The sequence below is a fragment of the Octopus sinensis genome, linkage group LG10, assembly GCF_006345805.1.
Source record: "Octopus sinensis linkage group LG10, ASM634580v1, whole genome shotgun sequence".
Lineage (NCBI taxonomy): Eukaryota > Metazoa > Mollusca > Cephalopoda > Octopoda > Octopodidae > Octopus > Octopus sinensis.
In genome coordinates this window covers 83828768-83847458 of record NC_043006.1, presented here as the reverse complement: position 1 = coordinate 83847458, position 18691 = coordinate 83828768, and the positions used below count along the sequence as shown (strand labels likewise).

The window sequence follows — 18691 nt, the reverse complement described above, 5'->3', positions numbered from 1 at the left end:
AGTTTTTGTTCTGACATTGTATGATAATTGTTGGTCCAGGGCCATAGATGAAGACACTTGCCCATGGTGCCATGCAGTGTGGGATTGAACCCAAAATCATGTGGTTGACAAGCAAACTTCTTAACCACACAACTCTGCCTGCACCTGTTACATAAAAAAATAAATACTAAAACCGGATGGTCCTGGCTGGAATGTTAGTGATCGTAAGAACAAGGAATCTGATACAAACCTATCCAAAGGCTTAGTTTTGGCTTAAGTGAAAATGCTAATAATAATCCTTTCTATTATAGGCACAAGGTCTGAAATTTTTGGGGGAAGGGGACAATCGATTACATCAACCCCAGTACACAAATGATACGTATTTCATCAACCCTGAAAGGATGAAAAGCAAAGCCAACCCCGGCAGAATTTGAACTTAGAATGTAAAGACTGACAGAAAAAAAATCAGTAAACATTTAGCCTGGTATGCTAACGATTCTGCCAGTTTGCACTTTTAAAAATGCTGATAATGATAATTTTTTTTTTTTTTCTTGTTGGCAAAAAGACAACAATTATGAGGGGAGTGGCCAAGTTGATTGTATCAACTGCAGTACTTGACTGGTACTTTATTTTATCAATTCTGACAGGTTGAAAAGCAATGTGATGAGTCAAGAGAAATATTGTTATGCATTTTATCTCATGTTCTAATGCAGTAGTTCCAAATCCGGGGTCCGTGGACCGCTGGTGGTCCGTCAACTAAATTCAAAATTTCATATATATATCATCATCATCATCGTTTAACATCCGTTTTCCATGCTAGCATGGGTTGGATGGTTCAGCCAGGTTCTGGGAAGCCAGTGGGCTGCACCAGACTCCAGTCTGATCTGGCAGTGTTTCTACAGCTGGATGCCCTTCCTAACGCCAACCACTCCATGAGTGCAGTGGGTGCTTTTTACGTGCCACCAGAGGCTGGTAGCGGCCACGATCGGTTGGTGCTTATTACGTGCCACCGGCACAGAAGCCAGTCAAGGCAGCGCTGGCATCAGCCACGTTCAAATGGTGCTTTTTACATGCCACCGGTACAGGTATCACAACTACAATTTCCATTTGATATTTATTTTGATGTACTTGACTCAATAGGTCTCATATATATATACACACACACACACATTATATATATATATATATATATACATAAAGATAAGCAGATTAAAAGGGGTCTGTGGGAAAACTCATTTAAATAAAAGGGTTGGGAGCCACTGTTCTAATGCTTCTGCCGGCTCACCACTTATAGGGGTAGAGGGTAAGTTCATTACATTGACCTCAGTATTGGTCTGGTATTTTATTTTATCAATCTGAAAGGATGAAAGGCAAAGCTGACCTCAAAGGAATTTGAACTCAGGACATATTGAGTCAGAAGAAATACTGCAAGGCATTTTGTCTAATACACTAATGATCCTCCAATAATAATTACAGCAGTAATAATTTTTTTCTACTATAAGTGCAGCAGTGGCTGTGTGGTAAGAAGCTTGCTTTCCAACCACATGGTTCCAGGTTCAGTCCCATTGCTTGCGTTGCACCTTAAGCAAGTGTCTTCTGCTATAGACTCAGGCTGACCAAAGCCTTATGAGTGGATTTGATAGACAGAAAGTGAAAGAAGCCCATCATATATATATATATTTCCAGGATTAAATAAAAAGACAACAAACAGAATATGACATAGCTGTGTGTGTGTGTGTGTGTGTGTGTGTGTATATATATATATATATATATATATATATGGGTTGGAAACACCTAGCATAATAATTTTGAAATATCTATAAAACTGTCAAATGCTTGTTTATTTTTATGTTTTTTGATTTATTATTAGTGTCGCTAAATATGGTTTGCTAAAATTGCTGTTTCTTTTCAGATATCATCAGAAAAAGGTAATTAAAATTCATAAAAATGACATATCTATCGGACATTCAAAGAGGTCAAATTGTTGGTGCTTGTATGACAGGCGATCGCATAATGAAAACAGCCAAAATGTTTGGTGTATCAAGAAGTACTGTCTCAAAAGCAATGACAGCCTTTGAGAAAGAGGGAAAAACCTCCTCATCGAATCAAAACTCTGGAAGAAAACCAAAACTTTCAGATAAGGACTGTTGGACTCTTACGTGAATTGTTAGAAAGGATCACAAAAGTACAGCTCCCCAAATTACCGCAGGGCTTAATGACCACCTCGAGAACCCAGTTTCCACAAAACTGTTTGCTGGGAGCTGCACAAAGCCAGATTTCACGGGAGGGCTGCAATCAGAAAACCACTGCTTTCAAAAACAAACGTTGCAAAGCATTTAGAGTGGAATAAAAACTTACAGAATTGGTCCCTAGAACTGTGGAAGAATGTTATTTTATCGGATGAGTCATCCTTTACCTTAATTCTGACCAGCAGCTGAGTACGTGTGTGGAGACAGCCAAAAGAAGCATTTGACCCAGACTGCCTTCTTCCAACTGTCAAACATGGAGGAGGATCTCTGATGATCTGGGGGGGTTATATTTTGAAAATCTGCTGGCCCAATGGTTTCCCTTCATGGCAGAATTAATAGTCAAGACTATTTAAGCATTTTATCTGACCAAATTCATCCTATGGTTGCAGAACTGTTTCCGGAGGGAAATGCAATCTTTCAAGATGATAATGCACCAATTCACACAGCTAAAGTTGTTACTGAATGGCATGAGGAACATTCTAGCGAAGTTGAACATCTTATCTGACCACCAAAGTCCTCAGATCTCAATATTATTGAACATTTGTGGTGCATTTTAGGAACACAAGTAAGTAGTGGATATCCTCCACCATCATCACTACAAGAACTGGAGACTGTTTTAGCTGAAGAATAGACAAAATTTCCTTTGGAAACAATTAAACTTTGTGAGAGTCTATACCTCATAGAATTCAAGCTGTAATTACTGCCAAAGGCGGTCCTGTCACACATTAAAATAAATTTGTTTGAAATTTTAAGGGGTTTCATTATTTGGTCCAATCCCTGTATTTGTTTTTAAATGTCATAAATAAACATTCAACAAATGCTAAATACACAGACGAATGGAAAACACAGATATATATGTATGTATTTGTGTGTCTGTGTGTGTCCCCCTCCATCGCTTGACAACCGATGTTGGTGTGTTCACATCCACGTAACTTACTGGTTCGGCATAAAAGACCGATAGAATAAATACTAGTCTTACAAAGAGTAAGTCCTGGAGTTGATTAGTTCGACTAAAGGTGGTGCTCCAGTATGGCTGCAGTCAAATGACTGAAACAAGTAAAGGAGTAAAAGAGTATATAGGGTACAAAGCCTGAAATTTGAGTGGGGGAGATCTAGTTGATTACATCAGCCCCAGTATTCAACTAGCAATTATATCATTGACCGCAGGCCATGGCAGAATTTGAGCTCAGAACAAAAAGACAAAGGAAATGTTGTTAAGCGAAATGTCGTCCAGCATGCAAACGATAATTACAGGATTAATAGTAATTGTTTCTAATAACTGCAAAGCCTGAACTTGTAGTGTGAGGGGAAAAGTTAACTATATTGACCCCTAGTGCTTGATTAGTACTCTATTTTATTGAGCCGCCTTAAAGAGCACCATCCGAGAATGATCGTTGCCAGAGCGGCTATCTGGCCTCTGTGCTGGTAGCATGTAAAAGCACCCACTACATTCTTGGAGTGGTTGGCATTAAGAAGAGCATCCAGCTGTAGAAACCCTGCCAGATCAAGATTGAAGCCTGGTGCAGCCATCTGGTTCGCCAGCCCTCAGTCATTCGTTCAACCCATGCTAGCATGGAAAGCAGACATTAAATGATGAATGATGAGAAGGATAAAAGGTAAAGCTGACTTCAGCAGGATTTGAACTTAGAACACAAAGCAAGACAAAATGTATGTCACTAAGGAATTTATTTGGCATACTAACAATTCTAGCGGCTCACCATTAGATGCCAATAATCTTTTCTACTGGAAGTACACGACTTCAAATTTAGGGGAAGGGATTAAGTTGATTGCATTGAATCCCAGTACACAACTGGTACTTAATTTATTGACCCTGAAAAGATGAAAGGCAAAGTTGACCTCAGCAGAATTTGAACTCAGAACGTAGCAGCAGATGAAATACCACTACTCAACAATATCTGAACTCAAAATGCAAAAGGCCCAAAACGAAATACTATAGAGTCAGTTAGCCTACTATTATTTAAATAATACTGTGACCCTCTGATAATATCTATAATTTTCCATGAGTTAGTGCAGTGGTAAATATCATATTGCACTTAAAGCAAGCAAAAGTATGTTGTTACATTTTGTTTGTAGAGTAATAAATTTGTGCTAAAAAAGTATTTACATAGGCGCAGGAGTGGCTGTGTGGTAAGTAGCTTGCTTACTAACCATATGGTTCTGGGTTCAGTCCCACTGCACAGCACCTTGGGCAAGTATCTTCTACTGTAGCCTTGGGCTTGTGAGTAGCTTTGGTAGACGGAAACAGAAAAAAGCTCGTTGTATGTGTGTGTGTGTGTGTGTGTGTGTGATTGTCCCCACCATCGCTTGACAACCGATGTTGGTGTGTTCACATCCCCGTAACTTAGCAGTTTGGCAAAAGAGACCCATAGAACAAGTACTAGGCTTACAAAGAAGAAGTCCTGGGGTTGATTTGTTTGTTTGACTAGAGGCGGTGCTCCAGGATGGCCACAGTCAGATGACTGAAACAAATAAAAGAATATATCTCAGCCTATAAATATAATTTAACTATTTTGACATCAACCTATCTGAAACCACCCATGGGCCCACAATGCAAACTTGCCATTCAAAAGTGTTGTAAATTTAAACCGTCTTCCATCAAAATTTCCTATTGATTTAAGTTTATAAAACCAACTTGTTTAGCATATAAATCAGCCATATGTGGCCCAAGCATTCTACCGGTTTTATGTTCAAACTAGCCATTCTGGCTTCTCACATGTACCCTACAATGCCATTTTAAAAATAAACAATCAGATCACCAAAATCTCGAAGTTAAGAGATTATGCATGATTAATTCAAAACAATGTGAACAAGCGCACTCAGAGAGTGCAAACCTCTGCCAAAGCAACACCAACATCCTTTCAACGATTAGCCAGAGATGATTTTTAAAATGAGAATATCTGAAATAAACTCAACTGCTCTCACAGATGATAATACTAAGAATGAACTTGACCGCTCTCAAAAATTAAGTGAAAAAAAAAACAAGAAAAATAATCCAGAATCCTTGTCTGGTACCAGATCGATCCCAAAATCTAATCAGTTTGTGCCAGTCACAAGGCCAAACATCCCTGAAAGTTTCATCCAAATCCATCCAGTGGTTCTTGAGATATCTTGTCCACGGATAAGCAAACAAACACAACTGAAAACAATACCTCTACCTTTGCTAAGGTGGAGGTAATAAATAAGCAAAACATTTGACAAAGAAATCTACATGCTAAAGGGTTAATAAGGACAAAGTTATTCTATCAAATTTTTCATTCATTTTAAAATTAATTGAAAGAAAGGGAATGTGTTTTATCAGAAAAATGGTTGTAAAAGGGTTAACACTTTTGATACCAACACACCTGAGATACCCTTGATGCTGTAGTACAAATATACTGTTTGAAGGTTATGTAAATTAAAACCTTCTTCTGTCAAAATTTATTGTTAATTTATGTTTCAAACACTGGCTTAATAAAGACTGAGTCATATTACTAACTTTTGCATCTTTGAAAATTAATTGAAAGCAAGACAATGTGTTTCAGATGGCAGCTTGGGCAAATGTCTTCTACTATAGCCTTGAGCCAACCAAAGCCTTGTAAGTGGATTTGGTAGATGGAAACTGAAAGAATCCCATCATATATATATATATATATATATATATATATATGTATATATTTATGTGTGTGTCTTTGTGTCCGTTCCCCCATCATCACTTGACAACTGGTGTTGGCGTATTTATGTCCCCATAACATTGTTTTTAAAGCCTAGTGCTTATTCTATTGGTCTCTTTTGCTAAACCAATAGGTCCCGGGGTCAAATTGTTTGACTAAAAAACCTTCGAGGCAGTACTCCAGCATGACCAGTCAAATGATTGAAACAAGTAAAAAAACATAAATAATGGTAACAAAAGGGTTAAGGTATGGAGAATTATTAAATGGAAGCACAATTATCAAAGAGAGACACATGCTTAAAGATTTTGGCAATGCTTTCTATGTTTGGACACATGATATACATGTACCCCAATTTCATCATATACAGCTTACAGTTGATATTTTGTATCATAACAAAAATTTATATTTTGATTCATGATGTGCAACAGAAGCAGTATTGGTTTAAAACAGGCATCAGTGTAACATACTTAATGCAGATACAGCATGGAAAGCCAGATTAAGTGTAGCATTTGGTTGGAGATAATATTCCCTATGGATATACAGTACCAATTCTAGTGGATGTCTTTCATCTGCTTCTGATATATTTTTGTGTACTACAGCAGAATTGATACTGGTACCACATAAAAACACTTATGTTGGTGCCATGTTAAAAAGCACCCAGTACACTATGTGAAGTGGTTGGTGTTAGGAAGGGCATCCAGCTGTAGAAACCACACCAGAAGAGACAATGGAGCCTGGTACTGGCCTTACCAGCTCCGGTCAAACTGTCCAACCCATGCCAACATGGAAAACAGTTGTTAGGTATTATCTCCTCTGGACAAATACAGAAGTTAATTTGGCTTTCTGTAATGTATCTGCTTTAAGTATGATACACAGATTGCAAAATTTTGAATTTCAGTTTCTATTTTTGACATTTTTTTTAGATATTAATTTTCGATATTTTTGAGGCACACCTGGTTACATATTGTGGCATCAGGAACCTCTGTTTTGGTGGGTTGTCACCTCTTTTTTAAAGTATCAAGTCTAAGGTGGCAAGCTGGCAGAATCGTTAGCATGTCGAGCAAAATGCTTAGTGGTACTTTGCCTGTCTTTAGGTTCCGAGTTCAAATTCTGTTGAGGTGAACTTTGCCTTTCATCCATTCAGGGGTCGATAAATCAAGTACCAGTTGAATACTGGGGTTGATGCGATCAATTGTCCCCAATCCCCACAAAATACAGGTTTTGTGCCTATAGTAGAAATGATCATAAAGTATTGAGTCTGTCAGTCAGTCTGGGCTCAGCCTTCTTTGTCTCTAGTAAAGGCAATATGAATTAAATGACTCATTAAGAAGTAAAACATGTGGCTTATTACTGATCAACACCTGCACCTATACACACCATAATTGATAACTCCACATAAATAAAAAGTGACAGATGCAGAAAACTCACTGAGAAGGCTACAGATGTATAACAGAAAACTTTTACAGATCAATTATTTAAAGAAGTGAATTTCTACTAGTGTGTGTATATTCATTGGCAGAATGACCTTTCACAGATTTATAAGGAAAAGCTGTAATCATTTGAAATGACCAAAGTATATACCTGTCAACACCACTATACCAGTCGGCAATATAGTCACATGGTCTTCTAGAAACAGCAACCAAATCTACCTCAAATCTGATTCTGCCATTAAAAAGAAAACAAAAACCCAAACATATTGGATAATTCCAAGCTTGTAATGCTGTGTTTGAATAAAAGAGGTGATGGTCATCGTTGGATGACATTTCTTCAACAGTCTACTCAGTCATGGTTGACATAGAATTAAAACAATTTCATTACTAATTATTGTAATATTTATGAAGGCACATGGCTTAGTGGTTAGGGTATTTGACCACTGATCATAAGGTTGTGAGTTCGATTCTTGGCAGTGCATTTTGCCCTTGAGCAAGACACTATATTTTACGTTACTCCAGTTCACTCAGCTGGAAAAAACAAGTTGTACCTGTAATTCAAAAGGGCCGGCCTTGTCACTTTTGGTGTTGCACCAAATCCCTCTGAGAACTACATTAACCCTTTCGTTACTAACCCGGCTGAAACGAGCTCTGGCTCTGAGTACAAATGTCTTGTTTTCATAAGTTTTGAATTAAAATCTTCCACCAAACCTTAGTCAAAATTTATGCTCCTAACACTAGCTTAATGATAACTAAGTTATTTTACTAAATACTTTGTAATATTTAAAGTAATTGAAAGAAACACAGAGCATCTCAACAGAAGTATGGTAACAAAAAGGTTAAGGGTATGTATGTCTGTGGAGTGCTCAGCTACTTGTACATTAATTTCATGAGCATGCTATTCCATTGATCATAAAGACCCCTTTGGTCATAGATGACCATGAGATTGCACCTCCAAGGCACAAGTCTGGGCAAGGTTGTTTATGGAAGACTAACAGTTGTCCATGAATACCAGTTTCCCCTCTCCATGTCACCAATGTTATCCAAGGGAAAGGCAAAGGCCAATACAGCTTGGCACCAGTGACATCTCAGCTCATTTCTACAGCTGAGTGAACTGGAGCAACATGAAAAAGTAGGGTCTTGTTCAAGAACACAACACACAGCCCAATCCAGGAATCAAACTCACTACCTTGTGATTGTGAGCTTGATGCTCTGACTACTGAGCCATGGATCACCTGGAACACATGTCATTGTAACTGACAGATTGCCAGTTTTATTTTAATAGAAAATAAAATTTCTTGGTTTATGATCAAGTGTGCTAATATCTAATATTAATCATTCTTTTACTCTTTTACTTGTTTCAGTCATTTGACTGCGGCCATGCTGGAGCACCGCCTTTAGTCAAGCAACTCGACCCCAGGACTTATTCTTTGTAAGCCCAGTACTTATTCTATCGGTCTCTTTTGCCGAACCGCTAAGTAACAGGGACGTAAACACACCAGCATCGGTTGTTAAGCAATGCTAGGGGAACAAACACAGACACACACACACATATATATATATATATATTCATATATACGACAGGCTTCTTTCAGTTTCTGCCTACCAAATCCACTCACAAGGCTTTGGTCGGCCCGAGGCTATAGTAGAAGACACTTGCCCAAGGTGCCACGCAGTGAGGCTGAACCCGGAACCATGTGGTTGGTAAACAAGCTACTTACCACACAGCCACTCCTGCACCTATTTGATCAAAGTTTTTTTTTTTAAAATAGATATAGTATATATGTTGTGGATTGTGGAGCTATTTCTGATTAGTATCAAGAACAGTGCCAAAACTGATTCGAGGAAAATTTGAACTCAAAACAAGAAAAAGACAGATAAATGAGTGCAGGCGAGGCTACGGGATAAAGAAGTTTTCTTCATAACTTTTCAGACAAGTGTTTTATACTAAAGCTCCTTGAGTTGACTAAATTCTTGAGAAAATACATATAGATACACACATGCACAAACACATGTATATCCTCATCATTTAACATCTGTTTTCCGTGCTGGCATGGGTTGGGGAGTTTGACAGGAGCTGACCAGCCAAAGTGCTGTTCAGGTTCCCTCCCTTTTTTTGCATGGTTTCTATGGCTGGATACCCTACCTAACACTAACCACTTTACAGAGTGTACTGGGTGCTTTTACGCAGCACCAGCAGGAGGCGCAATGGCCCAGTGGTTAGGGCAGTGGATATGCAGTTGGAGGATCGTGGTTTTGATTCCCAGACCGGGTGTTGTGTGTGTTTATTGAGCGAAAACACCTAAAAGCTCCACGAGGCTCCAGCAGGGGGTTGTGGTGACCCCTGTTGTACTCTTTCGCCCCAACTTTCTCTCACTCTTTTTTCCTGTTTCTTGTCCCCGACTTCCTATGCAACCACTGAGCTTGGATGCGCATTCATCCATCCGTCGATGCTCTTGGTGTCGGGGGTTGACCCCGCTTTCTCTTCGGCAAAGGACCATGTTTCGGACTTCTCCCATCTTGCGAGCTCTGGGATGAAGACCATTCGCTCAACAGCAACAGCAGCACCAGCACTTACAGGCTCTCAAGATTAGGGATGCTCAGCTGGAGAGGGTTGCGGGGCAACCACGCTTTTATTTAGCTTGACATATCTTTTCAAGCACAGCAAATTGCCTGGAGTCTCAGTCTCCTATCATTCCCTCTGTGAATCCCAATGTCTATAGATTCTTTCTCACCACCTCGTCCCATGTATTCCTGGGTCTACCCCTTCCACATATTCCTTCTACAATTAGAGATCAGCATCTCTTGATGCAACTGTCTCCATTCATACACATACCAGCACAATACATTTCATGCTACCCAGTTTTTCTCTCAAATCACTTACACCCTGTAGTATATGCACACTGACATTACCCATCCAGTAAAACATACTGGTTTCATTTCTTCCAAATCTTCACATATTCTCAGAAATCACAGCCCATGTCTCACTGCCAAGCAGCATAGCTGTTTGTACACAAGCATCATACAATCTACGTTTCGCTCTGAGGGAAAGGCCCTTCATTACTAACAGAGGTAGTAGCTCTCTGTACCTGCACATATGCCACATGTAAATACTACCTTCTCCATTAGTTGTCCAGTGATACGGCTGCACTGCTTATGTGTCCATAGCTTGCACTGAATACACCTTATGGAGTTTCTCCTGACACCTTTTCTACATATTGAGCAGGGCCATCTCCCCAAAGGGATCTGTGACTTATCTGTTTTCCTACTTACTAATACTTTGGTCTTTGCTAAATTCACTCTAAGTTCCTTTGATTCCAGACCTTGGTTCCATACCTGAAATTTCTTCTCTAATTCTGGTACCAATAAAAAGGTCATCAGCATAGAAGAGCTCCCAAGGGTAGCTAGTCTTACACCCAGAGTTCAAATACTACTGAGGTCAACTTTACCTTTCATCCTGTCAGGGTTGATGTCATCAACTAGCCCAGCTGTCCCTTAAAAAGTTTCATGCCTTATGCCTATAGTATCAAAAAATCAAATGGAAATTGTAGTTGTGATACCTGTGCCGGTGGCACGTAAAAAGCACCATCCGAATGTGGTTGATGTCAGCGCTGCCTTGACTGACTTCTGTGCTGGTGGCATGTAAAAAGCACCAACCGATCGTGGCCGTTGCCAGCCTCGCCTGGCACCTGTGCCAGTAGCATGTAAAAAGCACCCACAACACTCAGAGTGGTTGGTGTTAGGAAGGGCATCCAGCAGTAGAAACACTGCCAGATCAGACTGGAGCCTGGTGCAGCCTCCTGGCTTCCCAGACCCTGGTCGAACCGTCCACCCCATGCTAGCATGGAAAACAGACGTTAAACGATGATGACAGGTTGTCATTGACTTACGACCACAATTGGTTCTGATTAACTGGTCATAAGTCGATTTGGCCTACATAGCTTTGTTTCATATTTTTACATTCCTAAGGTACATTCTCAGGTAAAAGTCACACACAGCATTCTGTATTATACTATTATACTGGCATTAGTCAAAAATTCCGGAGTCTCAAGCAGTCGTCTTATAAACAAATACGAGGTTACCTTGATGTCTCTGCGACAGGATATTTATCCAACACAGTGGTGATAGATAACCAAACCTAGGGGAAGCGTTTGTTAGCTGACATATATCCATACACATAGATGGATTAATTTCTATGAAATTTTAAACCATTAGATTTCAACTGGACTATTTTACTATTGCTGCTGGGAGCTGGCATGCCAATTGTCATAAAGTCAATCAGTTGTAAGTCAGATAGGTCATAAGTTGACGACGACCTATATATCAATTGATTAAGTATGAGTATATATACATATTTTCATACATTGTATATATTATTATAATGATGATGCCTTTGGTGTCAAAATTACAATGATATCTGTCTGGCGGCTGATGAGGGTACTTCCCTGGCTGTGTTAAACTGGATTTCTTTCTATCATTATGTCTAAGCTTGTTTCTAAAAGCCCAGTAATTTTTTTTCCCTGACTTTTGCTTTGATATGCTCAACTACAATAATATATATTTAAGCTCATTGTCATTTCCATAGAGTTGATGTTTGTGTGAGATGTAATTTTATTAGTATGGTTTGTAAATAATTATAATGTAACAAGGTCAACTTGCAGGTATAAGGTGAATAAAGAAGCTTTTAGAATTAGGAATATATTCAAGGTGGTGAGCTGGTAGAATCATTAGTGTGCTAGACAAAATGCTTAGTGGCATTTCACCCATCTTAACATTCTAAGTTCAAATTCCACTGCAGTCAACTTTACCTTTCATCCTTTCAGGGTTGATAAAATAAGCACCAGTCGAGCACTGGGGTTGATGTAATTGACTAGTCCCTGCTACAAAATTTTAGGTGGCCTTGTGCCTATAGTAGAATATATATATATATATATATATATATATTTCTAAATTGTGTGTGCGTTATTAATGTATAATTATTATGTTGAGATTATCATTTAGTAACTTAATTACATTATCATTACATATATTGTATCATTATTATTACAGGTGTTATTATTATTATAATTATATTGTTCTAAAGTGTATAATTATTGTATGTGTGTGTGTGTGTGAGTGTGTGTGTATGTATATATATTATGCGTATATTATATATACATAGAAAGATGGATATATTATGCGTATATTATTTTTTATATATACATTTCCACCATATCTTGTGTGTGTGTGTACACATATTTATAGATACACACGCATGTGTGTTTTATAAAGGTATAGATATGCGCGCACGCATCCATACTACATAGTATTAATTTCGAAAATGCTTAAAAATTGTTGAGAATTCGCAAAATATCTAATTTTACCATTTTGCGATATGTGATACAGGTATTAAAAAAAGATATAAACCAGGAGACATTGAATAAATTCTTACATTAAATTTATACCATGCAGTTTCATAACTATGTATCCAAGTTTAAATAATTCTTAAGTGCATTGACCATTTAGGGTGATAGCACTTTCAGAGCCGCTTGCTTGACTATTTGGAGTCAACGACAGCGCACATATGTAGTCGCACGCATTGCTAGAAATATCATCCGATAAATCTGCCGCAAATTACACCCTACCATGTTATATAAAAAGGAAAAGATGCGGGCCAAAAACACGTTAAGTAATGTGGTTTTGCAGTTTTAGATATCCTTTAAATATACGGGATTGTCGCAACTGGAATGGCTTTGATCATAAAATATGTTCGATTCTAAGTTGACATGGTGCTTAACAACAGTCAAGGTAGAGAAGGGATCAGAAACTTTAACAATATCGATTCTCCTCTTTCCTTGTTATTAAAAGGGAACAGCGTGCAAGCAGCTGACTACTGTCAGACAGGCGGCAGAAACACTGCATAATTTGTCATGTGTATTCCGTCGTTGTCGGCGAAGTGGTGATGCTTCATTGAAAAGCCATCACCAACCGGCTTGGAGGCAGAAATCTCAGATCAGATAAGCAGGAAGAAGAATAAGAAGTGGTGCATCAAAAACACATCAGAAAGCAGCATGATGATGATGGTGGTGGTGGTAATGAAAATGTTAGTACCTCCATACTGGAACAACTAGACTGGCGGACAACAAACCGATAGAAAAATACGAAATTCGAACAGGAAAACATCGCTGAACAAGCTGTGTTACATTGAGAAGAAGTTATGCCAATCTCGAAACACGAATAAATATATTGGAACCATTCCAGTCACACTTTGTTCTATAACCATCGATATGTTCGCTTACTCGAACCACTAAAAATAGCAGCAAAATCTTCCTTAAATAGCCCGTTAGTTTATGTAACTGTTTATTTTTTTAAGGAAATTGCATAATGTAATCCTAGATAGACTGTGTCAGCACAGAAGACAGTATCATTAACGCTGGTGTCTTTATGGGTGTCTGCTTGATCGGGCACCGACCTGCAGTGTAAGAGCACATGATTATATACGTACGATCTGAAGATTTTAACATTGTTGTTTACAGCAAAAAACCAAATGTAGATAGGGGATAATTTTAACAATGACCGAAAATATCAATGCTAGAAAATACCATTATTAGTGTTGGTTGCTTAGAAGAATTAGAATAGAAGCAGCAGGAAGAATGGTATCGGTGGTAGTAATAGTGGTGGTTAGAGAGAACGTGTCGCAAATTCGTCATTTTTATTAAAATCAAGAATGTTTATTATAAACTGCATACACGCACACACACATACAATTACATACACACACACACACACCACGTGAGAGAGAGAAAGAGAAAGAAAGAGAGAGAGAAAAACGTGTGCGAGATGTGTAATATGCACAAACACATGAATACCCATTCAAATATGCAAATATATATGTGTGCATGAATGTAAGTACAGACTGCGTGTATGTATGAGAAAATGTGTATAGATGCGTGCGCTTATCGTAGCATGGGAAACAAGTATATATGAAAAATTATTATTATAACTAAATTGTTAAAACTTCGTTACTTTAGTGCAAATTATTCACAGACAATTTATATTCATTTATCTTTTGAAATAATACAAGGCTACCACAAACCTTTATTACATAGTTTCTACTAAGCCTTTTAATTCACCTTGCTCCTAAAATTAATTAGTTCGCGCATAATTATAAAGAAAGTGTTAAATATTAAATTTGAATGTGTGTACGAAAGTAGTGGTTTCTTAAAATATACACACAATTATTAATAATAAAAATATTTCTGTTTAATTTTGGTACAAAGCTAGCAATTTTGCGGGAGTGGTGCAAGTCGCTTCCCTCGGTCACATTACTTGACCAGCAATTATTTTATCGACTACGAAAGGATGAAAGGCGAAGTTGACTTCGGTAAAATTTGAACTCAGAACGCAGAGAGCCAGAAGCTAACAATAAAACTCATCGTCTGAATAACGATAATAATAATTCTACTCTAGGCACAAGGCCTGAAATTTTGGGGGCAGGAGACTAGTCCATTACATCGACTCCAGTGCTCAACTGGTATTTATTTTATCGACCCCGAAAGGATGAAAGGTATAATCGACCTCGGAGGAATTTGAATAATAATAATAATAATAATAATCTTCTAAAAGAACACTGAAGATGTGATGCTCACATCGTGTTGCTGCGAAGAATCGAAACTGGGTCATCTGACACTAAAAATGTGTACTCGCAGTAAACAATGTATTATATAAACATACATAAACATGCACACAGTATACATACACATATATACTTATATAAACAAGCGCATTTGGAAGGTTGAAGGTGCAGATAGATAGATAGATGAATTATTCCGAAATATGCAAACATGCACAGTAAATTTAAGGATACAGAAATGAAATAAATATAATTGTAAATACCACTGAACGCTTTGTACACATATTTTTATGTATGTGTATAAATATATACGTAGATGTGTGTGTACATATAAAGCCTGAAACGTAACCCACTGTTTATACAGATAGGAAAAAAAACTAACACATCATGTGTTTTTCGCGAAATTAGCTTGCGCTTCTTAATTTATTGTTTCCCGTTAGGAAGCTCATCAGTACTAGCCACAGCATTATACATATATATATATATATATATATATATACGCGCACAAATATGTATGTATTGAAAAGAAAGGTCACGTTTACCTTAATCAAATGATATATTTGTTCGCAGTCGGAACTCCTGCCCTCCCGGACCGTAAATTTCCGTGTGGTAGCCATACTGTGGAAACAAGACGACGAATTGTAATATTTTTTCTCAGAGAACTTCTATGTCAAGCGTATTTATACAACTATTTCTTTCTTTCTTTCGCCTTTTCCTTCTTTTTCCTTGCTTCACTTCCTCTATCTCTCTATCTTTTCTCTTACTCCTCTCGCTCACTCCCTAACTCTTTACCTTTCCCTCCAGCTCTTTCTCTACCAAATCTTTCTACTTTTCGTTTCCAATTCCTCCTCTTTCTCTCCCTGTCTGTTACCCCCTACTCTTCCTTCTCTTTATTCCTTCCTCTCCCGATCTCCCCTTTTCTTATTTCCTCTGTCTTTTTCCTCTCTTGCTCTCAAGCCCTTCACTTTTCCTTCACTTCATATATCTCTCGTTGCCCTCCCTTTTTCCTCACTCAATCTCTCATTCTCATTATTTTCGTTACCCCTCTCTCATTTTATCTTTCTTATTCCCCCTTAAATCTCTTCTTTCTTTTCTGCCTACTTACTTATCGCTCTGTTTTCTTCTCTGTTTCAAGCTTTCTGTCACCATCACTATCGTTATCTCTCCCTTCTTTTCGACTGTCATTTACTCATTTAACTAAATTCTCCTGTCATCATTTCTCTCAGAGCATGATCCTCTTTCCGTTTGCGATTTTTCAATATTTGAAAACGAACCAAAATGTGAAAATTTCACAAAACCGGGCCAGGGTCATGTGCTATATTTAATGACCCCCATAATAATTTCAGCTGCTTTCTTCTTCTTCTTCATTTCTCTGTCGTTTATTTCTGTTCATTATCTATCTATCTATCTATCTATCTAACTATCTATCCGTCTGCCTGTCTGTGTATTTCTCTTTTTTTTTTTGTCTGTGTCTTTTATAAACATCGCATTTATATACACACACATACATGAGTACATACATATTTTGTTTAATAAATACACGCGCACACAAGCACGTAGCACACATGCATACGCACGTCTGTACGAGTACGTGGGGGAGGGTCTTTGGTGTTGCGGTTTTCTTCATTATACACAAAAGTGCTCTTTTAAGTCGAAATTCAAAGACATTTATATATCTAATTGAATACACATTACCAGCGCTTATTTTTCAGCTGCTGGTCCCGCTAAAATCAATATTGTAAAAAGTTCGACACGATGCAGTGATCAATATTAAAAAAAAAACAACTAAAATTTATATTTTTTGTCTTTCTAAAGTAGTAAATAAATAATTCATTAAACGACATGTCATAAACCTTTGCTTTTTAAATATAATTTTTTAAACAATAACATTTTCATCGTAAGTGTATAAATATATCTGTAAATTAATTATAAAATGATGTAGCTTTTTTTTTTACCCCTGAAGTTCGATGATATCGGCAAATACCTTCGGCTTCAGAAACATGCTTTACTCCTCAACCTTCGCTCCTCCTTCAACATATTTCTCATTATTCTATGTTGCTAATCATTATTATCACACTAAATTCCCGCCGAGGTCAACTTTGTCTTTCAACCCTCAAGGGTCCATATGATTAAGTACCAGTATAGTACTGAGGTCAGTCGTATCGATTAACCTACTTCGTTCTTCTGCTTGGCCTTGTGCCAAAATTTGGAACTATTAGTGTCACAAGAAAGACGTATGGATTAAAGAAGACTGAACGTCGGACAAATTTATCATACGGTAGTGTGTTCTATGGTTCTTAACGTTCTGCGTTCAAATTCCGACGAGGGGCAATTTTTTATTTATTTATTTATTATTTCATTTATCGAAAATTATTCACAGACAATTATATTCATAAACCATAAACTATTGTTACTTACTCTTTACTTAACCGTGCTCCTAAAATTAATTAGCTCTCGCATAATTATAAACAACGTGTTAAATATTAAATTTGCGTGTACGAAAATGGTGATTTCTTAAAATATACATAAAAATATTAATGATAATATTAGTTCTGCCAAATTTTGGTACAAGGCCAGCAATTCTTAGGGTGGGGGACCTATTCCATCGGTCGTAGTACTTGATTGGTATTTAATTTATCGATCACGATAGAATGAAAGGTAAAGTCGACCTCGTTAGACTTTGGACTCAGAGTCTAACGAGACGGAAACTAACAATTTAGCTCATCGTCTGAATAACGATAATAATAATTCTTAAGGCTGCGAGCTGACAGAATCGTTAGTGCGCCGGGCAATATGCTTAGCGGCATTTTGTCCGTCCTTACGTTCTGAGTTCAAATCTCACCGACGTCAACTTTGCTTTTCACCCTTTCGGGGTCAATAAAATTAGTACTAGTAGAGCACTGGGGCCAATGTAATCTGCTTACCCCTTCCCTGATATTACTGGCCCTGTGCCAATATTTGAAATCAATAATTATAATTCTTTCTGTTATAGACACAAGGCCTGAAATTTTATGGGGAGGAGGTCTAGTTGATTACACCGACTCCAGTGCTCAACTGGTACTTATTTTATCGACCCGGAAAGAATGGAGGATATAGTTAACCTCGGAGGAATGTGTGTGTGTGTGGGTGTGTACCATCCTCATTGGATGGTATATAACATCACCTTGAATCGGAAGCCGAAATTTGCCAGTTAATTTCCCACTCTTCATCACCAAGCTTTCTGACAGTTTTGGTATGTATGCCTGCACGTACGCGCGAGCGTGCGTGCATGCATGTGTGTGTGTGTGTGTGTGTGTGTGTGTGTGTGGTGTGTGTGTGTGTGGTGTGTGTGTGTGTCTAAGAGGGTGATTAAACTGGCAGAAACGTTAGCACGCCGGGCGAAATGCGTAGCCGTATTTCGTCTGCCGTTACGTTCTGAGTTCAAATTTCGCCGAGGTCGACTTTGCTTTCACCCTTTCGGGATCGATTAAATAAGTACCAGTTACGCACTGGGGTCGATGTAATCGACTTAATCCGTTTGTCTGTCCTCGTTTGTCCCCTCTGTTTAGCCCCTTGTGGGTAGTAAAGAAATAGGTATTTCGTCTGCTTGCCTCTACGTTCTGAGTTCAAATTCCGCCGAGGTCGACTTTGCCTTTCATCCTTTCGGGAACGATAAATTAAGTACCAGTTACGCACTGGGGTCGATGTAATCGACTTAATCCATGTGTCTGTCCTTGTTTGTCCCCTTTATGTTTAGCCTCTTGTGGGCAA

The 18691-nt window shown here is 38.1% G+C and overlaps 1 protein-coding gene across 2 annotated transcripts in view; it reads right to left on the bottom strand.

Annotated features, from left to right (window-relative positions):
• LOC115216676 (diamine acetyltransferase 1) overlaps positions 1–16164 on the bottom strand; it is a 119288-nt gene extending 103124 nt beyond the window's left edge. The window contains exon 1 of one of the 2 annotated variants that reach the window (XM_029786181.2): positions 15484–16164. Coding sequence is in view for 1 of the 2 variants with exons in the window: in XM_029786180.2 (XP_029642040.1) it covers positions 15484–15558 (75 nt within the window). In the remaining variant the exon portion in view is untranslated. The remainder of the gene's footprint in view (positions 1–15483) is intronic. The other variant, XM_029786180.2, reaches the window with a different exon arrangement.
• Between the last annotated feature and the right edge of the window lie 2527 nt (positions 16165–18691).